The sequence below is a fragment of the Carassius carassius genome, chromosome 49, assembly GCF_963082965.1.
Source record: "Carassius carassius chromosome 49, fCarCar2.1, whole genome shotgun sequence".
Lineage (NCBI taxonomy): Eukaryota > Metazoa > Chordata > Actinopteri > Cypriniformes > Cyprinidae > Carassius > Carassius carassius.
In genome coordinates this window covers 14,784,303-14,795,114 of record NC_081803.1, presented here as the reverse complement: position 1 = coordinate 14,795,114, position 10,812 = coordinate 14,784,303, and the positions used below count along the sequence as shown (strand labels likewise).

Here is a 10,812-nt window from a genome sequence, read left to right as displayed (position 1 = left end):
ATCGCTGCAGCAGATAAAGCTCATGCAGCATTTTATAAACCATGAACGCAATATATTATTCATAATTGTGGGGGATTAAAAAAAAACATCAGTGTAGGTTATATTTACACATCACAATGAAAAAGAACAATTAGTCTTATATCATTTATGTAAATATATATATATATATATATATATATATATATATATATATATATATATATATATATATAGTCAGAGCAAATCGCTGCCTAATTCCAAACAGATTATTATTGAATTTAAACAACCTACTAATTAATGTGCATCTTTAATTTATATATAGATTGATTAACTTAAGAACACTCTAGAAACCACATACTGAAATGCCAAATGCAGCCATCCACTACTCCCCAATGGGCAAAACCTACTTGCATTCTCTTGTAAAAATGTACAAGTCTACTCATACAGCCTAGTTGTCATGCTTTCATTTTAGAGGCATAATGAAGCCACATGGCATGTTCATCCCTGTGCCACAAACTCACAACCCAGAGATATAAATAAAACCTTCAGGGGCTTCAAAGTGTCTCTAAGCTGCAGTGACAGAAAACAGACTGAGAGTGATGCAAAAAGCAAGAAGTGCATTCTCAGAATTCATAACATTTTGTTCTTGCAATGCGTGCTGGGAAAAGATCACACTCACCAAACTGATAATCACGTTAATGCCTTACAATCTCCTGAACTGCATTACCTATCCAACAGACAACAATACATGATTCCTTTTTAATCTGACAGCAGATATCTTACACCACTGATCAAAAGTTTGGGGCTGGCAAGATTTTCCAAATGTCTTTTAAGGATGTCTCTTACAAAAATACAGTAAAAATATTAATATTGGGAAATATTACTACAATTTAAAACAACTATTTTCTATTTTAAAATGTAAGCTATTAAGTCATTACTCCAGTCTTCAGTGTCAAATGATCCTCCAGAAATCATTCTGATATGCTGATTTGATGCTAAATAAATATTTTTAATATCAGTGTTGAAAACAGTTGCTCTGCATAATATTTTTATGAAAACTATGATACATTTTTTCAGAATTCTTTGATAAGTAGAAAGTTCAAAAGAACAGCATTCATTTTAAATGACAATCTTCTCTAACTTTGTAAATGACTTTACTGTTACTTTTGATCAATTTGATACATCTTTGCTGAATATACGTATTAATTCCCTTAAAACAAATCGTGTCGCAAACATTTGAAATGTAGTCCATCTTCAGGCAATGGACCTCCTACTGCATCTTCTGTATCTATAGCTGTTACTGCCATCTAGTGGAACACTATTAATATAGCGTCTGCATTATTAAGACCTCTTTTTCCATGAAATACAAACAAATCAAATGCAAATGCATTTGCAAAAAAAAAAAAAAACTTTTTATATATGATTGATGCCCCCTTCTTTTCCTCTGTAATACTGTAAGTGCTGGAGTTTGCACATTTTGTAATAGTTGCGAATGAGTCCCTCAGTTGTCCTCAGTGTGAAAAGATGGATCTCAAAATCATAGTCATTGTTGGAAAAGGGTTCAAATAAGCAAAAGATGCTGAAAAACCAAAGGATTTGTGGGACCTGAAGGATTTTTCTGTAGAAGAGCGGGCAGTTTAACTGTTAAGACAAATAAGGGACTCCTGAACAACTATCACAAACAAACAAACAAAAATTGTTGTGGATCATCCAGGTAACAATTTTAACAGTTTTGTCTTGTGAAAACGTCTTTAATGTCAGCACTAAATAAAAAAAATAACATGCATTTTGCATGATCCCTCTTATTATTGTATGCAGGACCTAGATTAATCAGGTTTAATACATTTTGAGATTTTGGATGAATTGAGTTTTACCAAACGCGAACTCACTTGTCCCTCTTCGCTCCCTGTAGTTGCCGTTCTGACGGCGCTGTGCGCGGGTTTAAGTTTCGCGGGAGCGGGCGGCTCACGATAACATAATATTGTTCAAGTTTCACAGAGGCGCGATATTCTCGTCAACCAGGGAGCAAAATGAGTTTATGGGTGGATAAATACAGACCAACGTCCTTGGCTAAACTCGACTACCACAAGGAGCAAGCAAACCAGCTAAAAAATCTGGTAAAAAGCAGAAACTAACGTTACTCCATATATAGACGTAACGTAACTTACTGTTGTTGGTGGTGTTTATGTTAGACTCAGTAAACAACTAAATATGAATTACATTTAATTTACATCATTGCGCTCTCTACTGGAAGAAAATACTTTACGTTAAATGTTTACCATTGCAGCAACAGTAGTTTGCAATAGCTGTGATAATGTTCTTGAATTTGACAGGTCCAGTGTGGTGATTTTCCACATTTGTTGGTTTATGGACCGACTGGTGCTGGTAAGAAAACCCGGATCATGTGTGTGCTCAGAGAGCTGTACGGACCCGGTGTCGAGAAACTTCGGATTGAACACCAGTCCATCACGGTATTAAATAAATAAAACCGTTAACTATTAAGCTTTATACTACTGTGACAGACTATTAACTATCACTGTTCGTCTCTTGTAGACTCCATCTAAAAAGAAGCTTGAAATCAACACAATTGCCAGCAACTACCATCTAGAGGTGAATCCAAGGTAATTTAGAGAAGTACTGGACTCTGTGTATGTTAGGAGCCTTTACTAGCAGAACCTGATGTCTGGTCTGTTTTCCTCAGTGATGCTGGGAACAGTGACCGTGTGGTCATTCAGGAACTGATCAAAACTGTTGCCCAGTCTCAGCAGATTCAGTCCAGTGCTCAAAGGGAGTTCAAAGGTTTGGCTTTGTTCTTTCATTAAGTTAGATCATTAAGCCGTATGTTAAATAGAGCTGCGTCTGGATTTGGTAATCTTATATTAATGATCCAGACACTTATATAACAGTAATGTAAGAGTAGTGGCAATAATCAAATGTCTTTACAGTGGTGCTGCTGACAGAGGTGGACCGTCTCACTAAAGATGCCCAGCATGCCTTGCGCCGTACGATGGAGAAGTACATGTCCACTTGTCGATTGATCCTGTGCTGTAACTCCACCTCAAAAGTGATTGGCCCCATCAGGAGCAGGTGTCTGGCTGTGAGAGTCCCCTTACCAAGTGTGGAAGAGGTGAAGCAACATATTTTTTTTAAAGTGGCATTAAAGACATTTATGTCTTCTTTATGTTTCAAATAAATGCAATTCTTTTGACATTTTTTGACATTCATTAAAGAATCCTGAAAAAAACTATCACGATTTCCATAAAAATATTAAGCAGTACAAACTGAAAGTTTTCTACATTGAAAATATTGAGAAATGTTTCTCCAGCACCAAATCAGTTTATTATATTGATTTCTGAAGGATCATGTGACATTGAAGACCGGAGTAATGATGCTGAAAATTCAAGAGTTCAAGTGTGTTGTGCTTGACAAGTGAAAACAACTCCACCTTTGTCCTCTCAGGTGTGCAGTGTTCTGTCAGGCGTGTGCAGGAAGGAGGGACTGCTGCTTCCTCCTGAACTGGCCAGACTGATCGCTGACAAATCTGGCCGTAACCTTCGTAAAGCCCTGCTGATGTGTGAGGCCTGCCGAGTTCAACAGTAAGTCAACAAGACTAAAGATCTGAGAGAATTAAATACATGCTCAAATGTTTTTCAGTTTTCCAGTGATAACCACAAATGAAGCCTCTGAATGAACATAACTCACCTGAAGTGTATGCCACACTTGCAGTTTATTGAATCTTTTCCCAAATTGACTTTTCTGCAGGTATCCATTCTCCCCAGACCAGGACATCCCCGAGACAGACTGGGAGGTTTACCTCAGAGAGACCGCTAATGCTATAGTCAGCCAGCAGAGCCCTCAAAGGTCAGAACATATTAGAATTGCGTGCATTGATTTTCAGGGTTTCAAAGTCCTCTGCGATCCCTTACCTTTGATTCAACTATCAGTTGGTTTGGATCCTTTACATTAAGATAGATTTGAATAATTTTGGTTTCAATAACTTGGTATGTTTTTAGGTGGTATAGATGTAAACTAAACTGTCTATTGTATTTTTGCAGACTTTTGGAGGTCCGGGCACGATTGTATGAACTTCTGACTCACTGTATCCCGCCAGAAGTCATCATGAAGGTACAGCTGCTTATTTGAGCATAAAGAAATCATTTATTCTGTGAAATAGAATTAAACTTTCAATGTTAAATTAAAAATGGTTAAGAGTCACTGCACTGACACTGTTTCTTTGCATGGTATTTAAGGGCCTGGTGACAGAGTTGCTAAGTAACTGTGATGGACACTTGAAGGCTGAGGTGGCTCAGATGGCGGCATACTACGAACACAGACTGCAGCTGGGCAGCAAAGCAGTCTACCACCTGGAGGCTTTTGTAGCTAAATTCATGGCCATCTACAAGAAGTTTATGGAAGATGGACTTGACAACTTTATGTTCTGAGCCACTGTAGTCTAAAAGAATAAGATGTATTAATTTTTGTTTTTCATAATAAATGCCATTTCAAATGTTCTTGGCCTGGTGTTATTGCTATTTGGGTATCTAGTCCAAGAGGTACAGAATTTCACATTGAGGATAAAATGAGTAAAGCCCTCACAGTGTAAAGCACGACTGGAATGGAAATTGCAAACATGAATTTTAGAAAAGCTAAATATAATTTACATATAACTTAAAAAGTCCAAAATACAGATAATTATAAGAGTACGTATAGAAAGATATCAAAGTTACTTTACTATGACACTTAGTGCAACATTAAATGTTTATTTAATAAAGTATTTTATATATATATATATATATGACAATGTGAGTATGAGTGTGACATAACTTAGCTAAGCTAACCACAGTAAGGCCTGTAATACACCATAACAGAATAAAATACTTTTCCCCCATAACTTTTATTTTACAACTCATGCAAAATGAAAAACTGTTGTGCAGACTTGACCAAATATTGCAAATATACTTAAATAAATAGTGTTTTTACACGGTAAAGCTGCAGTTAAATAATTGTCCAGGTCTTCATGGTTCATTTAGTACACATTGCAAAATTCCATAAGTACTACAATTTAAGAAAAACTTGAAAGTATAATATGTATGTTGTCAAACTAACCATTAAAACAAATAAATTAAGAGATATAGGAGTCCCCTGAAACCATTTCCTTTCATTTTTTGGTGGTTAATTTGTGTCTCTTGACTGAGTAGTAGATAACAAGGCCCACTGTGATCAGCATGCAAGAGCTCACCAGAGAGAGAAAGCCAATGACAGGCTGCTTGGTGAGGACATAACGTCCAGAGCCGTGCACTGCAGCAAGGGGACACTGTTGATGAGGCGTGCCTGGGGCAGGGAAACCGTTGTGGTGGATGATGTTTTTATAATGGGCCAGTGAAGATTTTGAAATGACCTCCTCCTGCACATGACCATACATGCCAAAGCCTGGGTCCCGCCGGTCACTGAACGCATAGGCAAAATAGCCCTTCAAATTGACTCCATCCAGAGTATATGCTAAAAAAAACAAATCAGAGGTTAGAAAACGACTGACATGAACTCATGAACTTGTAATGTAACTACAAAGCGAATTCAGATGACAAGGTAAATAAGGCCTTGCCAGTGTTTTGGGAATAGTAAACAAATATTTTTTTCCAAAGCTCTGATAAAGAGCGGCTTGTCAGTTTTCCTGAGATCAGCAAACTGTTTCCCTAGTTTTCCGTTTAATAATTAAGCTTCTGTGCGTGGAAGTGTGTGTACAATGTGAGCTTTGCTAGAGGCCTAAATAGAAATGGCATTGCTTTGCTTCATCAGAACTTGTTCAAGTGAGTTACTGTACTGGGAATCTAAAAAAACAAATAAATCTTAAACAATTACTTGATGTAAAATTTAAATATAACATTTTATTATAGATTTTATAGATTTGTATTTTATCAATTAACAACATATAATAATACATACAAAATATAAGTATATAATTTGTTTTTATTCTTAATAACCTTAATATTTTAAACAATCTGAATAATTAATAACATTGTTTTTAATAGAGTCAATAAAAACAAAAAATAGCCACTTCAGGATAACCTAATTAGTAAATGTTAAAGCCTACTGTATCATATTTGATATGCAAATTTCTAATGCCTCTAAATAGAATGAAAAAAAAAACCTTTCTGAAAAACCTGCTGTACACAAGAAAAATGTATGTGTGTATCTTTCAATCATCATTCTATTGCATCGCATTATATGTTTTGCACCCCACATTAAAAACGAAAGGAATTTTATGTAAGTAGCATGCTATACGGTTATAAACAACTCAATTTATTTGCTCTTGATAAAAGCTAAAATCTGGGATCGGTATAAGCCACACTGGAGCTACCTGTTGGTGTGTAATACCTAACATTACATGGTTTCTTACCTTTCAAGGCCTCATTAATGTAGTTGTAAAGGTAGTAGATCCGCAAGCTATCCTTAAACCTAGCAATGTCCTCCTGAACTCCATTGGCCATCACATAAATGGGAACCCCTTTGTATCGAGAGTTAACCCAGTTCAGTGCCTTGCGAAGACCCCAGGGGACAACAGGAGAGTTGCGTCTTGGAGACATGATCCAGGTCACGTCAGATATCAGCTGTACCTGCAGCTTGTCCTTGAAAGTGTATTTGTCTTCCACTCCATCATACACCATTGAGGTAGTAAAATGGCTGATGGCGAAGAAATCGTAGGTTCCTTTAACCAACAGCCGATCTTCATTGCTAAATGTGGGTAAGTGGTAGTTGAAGAGATCAATATTGTTTCGCTGTTGGAGCCAACTACGCATCACCGCTGGGTAGTCGCCACTTCCGAAGATGGGCTCTGCAAACCAGCCTACTCGAAAGTCCAGGACTCGGTTTGCAGGCTCAACGTCCTCTCTGTTGAAAGAAAACGCAGGTTCGACCCAGTCCATATGAAGAACCAATGATGCCTTGCCGCCTTGAGCTTTACGAAACTCGCTGTCATAGACATGCCAAGCTAAAGCATGCGCACGGAGCAGCTGGTGACCCACAGTGTATTCAAGATCCTCATCGTTAGGTTCATTCAGCGTGATCCACAGCTTGACATGAGCTCCAAGTCGTTGGAAACACAACCTGGCATAGTCTGCAAAGGCCTGGACTGTCTCCTCGCTCTGCCAGCCGCCACCAGCCTCAATGGGTGCCGGCAGGCTGGACAGTTTCCCTGTGTGGTGCCAAAGGGTCACAACAGGGGTTATGCTAACCTTTTGTAGCTCACTGACAAAGCAATGGTAGTATCTTAGAAGTGTTTCATTAGCATCAGACATCCTGCCTGTTGGGGTGATGGAGGACCAGTTGAGGGAGAAGTGGAAGTGTGAGACCTGCATACGGTGCACGTCAGACACCTGCTGGAGAATGCTGCCGTAATTGGCGCATTGGTGTGTCCTGCGCACAGAGGGCGCCAGCACACCCGGGACCTTTTTCAGCTCTCCGTTACCAGAAATGTTCCAGATGTAAACGCTAGGGTCGGCAAACTGGGTAGGTATAGTATCAACCTTCAAAGCAGGATCAGGAGACATTCAGATGATTTTAGATACAAAATTAGAAAAATATGCAAATAATATATATATCAATGTTTGAACAAAGGTCAAAGATAAAAGTTAAATGCATTGTATGATCTACACAGAATCTAAGTTCTATATAAGTGACCTTTGAATGGGACAAACAAAAACGATCTAAGTTCGATTTGCTCGGCCAAAGAGTGCAAAGTACAGCAATTTCCTTAATTTTGTGCAGTTAGATTTGATTTTTTTTTTTGTATTTAAAAAGGAACGATGACATTAATCAACATTCACATAAATATAAATATACCAGAGTTAGCCAAAAGGATAATTTCCTTTGTCAGTCACTCTCTCTGAAGAGCTATGCTATGCATTAAAAAAAGCCTGTACCTGTATTGAGTTGGCTGCAACTCCCCAGGCAAAGTCACAGGGAAAGACGCCTTGTGCAGGGCGGTTCTCGGGCAGCTGGGGGAAGCCTTTCTTCTCTATGAGTTTGCTATAGAAAGTGGCAGATGTCTTTGGCTCTCTTTTCAGATCAGGAGTGTTGAAATCCACATAGAATAGCCCTCGTCGTATTCCATATTCACGATACCACTCATACCCATCCAACAGAGACCAGGCTGTGTAGCCAATCACGTTTACTTTGTCAAGGCGGATTGCTTTAAAGAGAAGAAAATAATTGTTAATAATCAATTAATAATTGTGAAATGCGGAATGCTAAATAAGTCTGTATAGCCTACATCATAAATGCTCCTTTGACCATTAAAATATATATGTGGCCCTGGACCACAAAACCAGTCTTAAGTGTACATTTTTACTTTAACTGATTTATACATCATCTGAAAGCTGAATAAAAAGCTTTCCATTGATGTATGGTTTATTAGGATTGGACAATATATGGGCGAGATACAACTATTTGGAAATCTGGAATCTGAAAAGGGTGCAAAAAAAATCTAAATACTGAGAAAATCACCTTTAAAGTTGTCCAAATGAATTCTTAGCAATACATATTACTAATCAAAGATTACGTGTTTATATATTTACAGTAGGAAATGTAAAAAATATCTTCATGGAAAATTATCTTTACTTAATATCCTAATGAATTTTGGCATAAAAGAAAAATATATAATTGTGACCCATAAAATGTTTTTTTCGCCAATTGCTACAAATATACCCCAGCGACGGTTTGAGGTCCAGGGTCACATATGAGATGATCTCAAAATGCTCAATATACTGGTTGATATATGATTTATTGACATTTCATCAAACACCCTCGGTTCATCCATGTACCTTTTAGAGTCTCCATAATAAAGCGCTTTAGGTAATACATATGCTTGGCATCCTTTGTTTTCATGTTGCCACTTCCATACCAGCCACTCTCCACCACAAAGATGGGAGGATTGTTGTACTCGGCTCGGACCCAGTACAGCAGCATCCTCAGACCTAAGTCTTCTGTCTGGCCAAATCGCAGACTGTCATTGATCAGCTGAAAACTAAGAGCAGGTCCGTGAGACAGGGCAAAGAAGTCCGCCGTTCCATTAACATACAAGCTCTCGGTCTCCGTGAAGGACGGCAGTCTGTGGGTCAAATTGCGTTTCATGCAAGGTGGATAGTCTCCGTCCACAAACAACGGACGGGCGAACCAGCCGAGCACAAAGTCCAGAGAACACTGACAGGCTTTGCTGTTCTCCTGTCTGGTTCTGCTAGGTTTGATCCAGTGGGAGGCCAGAGCCATGGACACTTGCCCACCCTGACTGGAACGATAAAGGTCATCATACAAGTGCCAGGCTGCTGCATGAGCCTAAAAGACAACACAGATAAAAATAAATAAATAAATAAAAAACATTATATTTGGAAACCATGCTGCACTTTTACATAAACTGAACAAACATAATTTAACAAAAAATAAACCTTGAAAGAGTTGTTTTAATATATTTTTGTTTTTATAAACATTACATTTTTGTTCATGAACACACACACACTAATATATATATATATATATTAATTAAATTGTTTAAATGAGTATATGTGCATATAATGACTTAGCTTCAGTGGGTAACCAGTCTTGGGCTACAGGGTGACATGGCTGCCGGCATGTAATAATTACCTTCAGTAGATTATGTCCAACTCTGAAAGGCAAATCGGAGTCATTTTTGATACCAGGTGCCACAACCCCAGTTCCATATCCATGCCAGGCCACGACAAAAGGATTGTCAATGGTAATCCAAAATTTCACATCAGATCCAAATGTTTTAAAACAAAAATCTGCATATTCCCGGAAAAGTTCGACCATAATCAAATTGCTCCATCCTCCAAACAGGGTCTGCAAACTGTCTGGCAGGTCCCAATGATACAAAGTCACCACGGGCTGCACTTTAATTTCCTTCAATCCACGAATTAGATTTTTATAATACTCCACACCTTTTTTGTTGTAACTTTCTTTGGTGCCGTTGGAGAAGATGCGAGGCCAGGACAGAGAAAAACGATAGTGACTAACTCCAAGTTGCTGCAGGGCTCGGAGATCTCCCGGGATATTGTGATAACTGTCACTGCCAACGTCGCCTCTGGATACCCGGGTCCCTCCTCGAGTGAAAGTGTCCCAGATGGACGTACCCTTCCCGTCTTTCTCCCAGGCTCCTTCAACTGAATAGGCAGCTGTGCCGACAGCCCACATAAACTTGTCAGGGAAAGTGTCATAGAGGAAGGCTTTGTCGCCGGGATATGGAAGTTTGCTAAATCTATCCCATGTGTGCAGTCCTGCACCTGGAGCAGCTGCTGTCCACTGTGGCTGACAGAACAACACAAGCGCCAAAACAATCCATGGTACTTTCATGGTGCCAGAGAACTGGACGACTTTCCAACTGTTAAACAAGTGAACTGTGTCTCTTACCTCACTCCGAGCCGTTTGCAACTGTGGTATAACCCACTTGGCCCCATCTGGGCCCGTTTTTGTCCTCTCAGGAAATCTATCAATTATTACCCAGGCACTTGACGGGTAAATAGGTATCCAAGCACTGCGCAATTCCAGCCTCCATAATAACATATTTCCTCCTGTTTGTGTATGATAGGGCAAATATGATTATACAGTATCACAACAACAACAATAAACAATTTATGATTTCTTCAGTGGCTCTAAAGGGCAACTGAATATTTTTTAAGACTGTAAAATCTATGAATGAACCACGTTATAGGAATACTGATCATCTAGTTATCCAGTAATCCAAACCGGTTATCCAATGACTTTCAATTTATGAATGAAATACATCTACAGTAGATTACATTAATGTTACACAGTCCAGAATTG

At 38.6% G+C, this 10,812-nt stretch overlaps 2 protein-coding genes across 2 annotated transcripts; one reads left to right on the top strand and one right to left on the bottom strand.

Moving 5' to 3' along the window:
* Nucleotides 1-1,886: 1,886 nt before the first annotated feature.
* LOC132132212 (replication factor C subunit 3) lies at nucleotides 1,887-4,490 on the top strand. Its single transcript, XM_059544531.1, has 9 exons — nucleotides 1,887-2,096; nucleotides 2,313-2,450; nucleotides 2,533-2,600; nucleotides 2,681-2,778; nucleotides 2,925-3,106; nucleotides 3,439-3,575; nucleotides 3,742-3,840; nucleotides 4,035-4,104; nucleotides 4,230-4,490. Exons 1-9 carry the CDS (start codon nucleotides 2,010-2,012, stop codon nucleotides 4,419-4,421), a joined length of 1,071 nt encoding a protein of 356 aa, XP_059400514.1. The 5' UTR covers nucleotides 1,887-2,009; the 3' UTR covers nucleotides 4,422-4,490.
* A 291-nt stretch (nucleotides 4,491-4,781) lies between these two features.
* Nucleotides 4,782-10,593, bottom strand: LOC132132778 (klotho-like). Its single transcript, XM_059545302.1, has 5 exons — nucleotides 9,616-10,593; nucleotides 8,799-9,309; nucleotides 7,899-8,167; nucleotides 6,377-7,502; nucleotides 4,782-5,478 (listed from the first exon to the last, which is right to left on the bottom strand). Exons 1-5 carry the CDS (start codon nucleotides 10,549-10,551, stop codon nucleotides 5,138-5,140), a joined length of 3,183 nt encoding a protein of 1,060 aa, XP_059401285.1. The 5' UTR covers nucleotides 10,552-10,593; the 3' UTR covers nucleotides 4,782-5,137.
* Nucleotides 10,594-10,812: the final 219 nt, after the last annotated feature.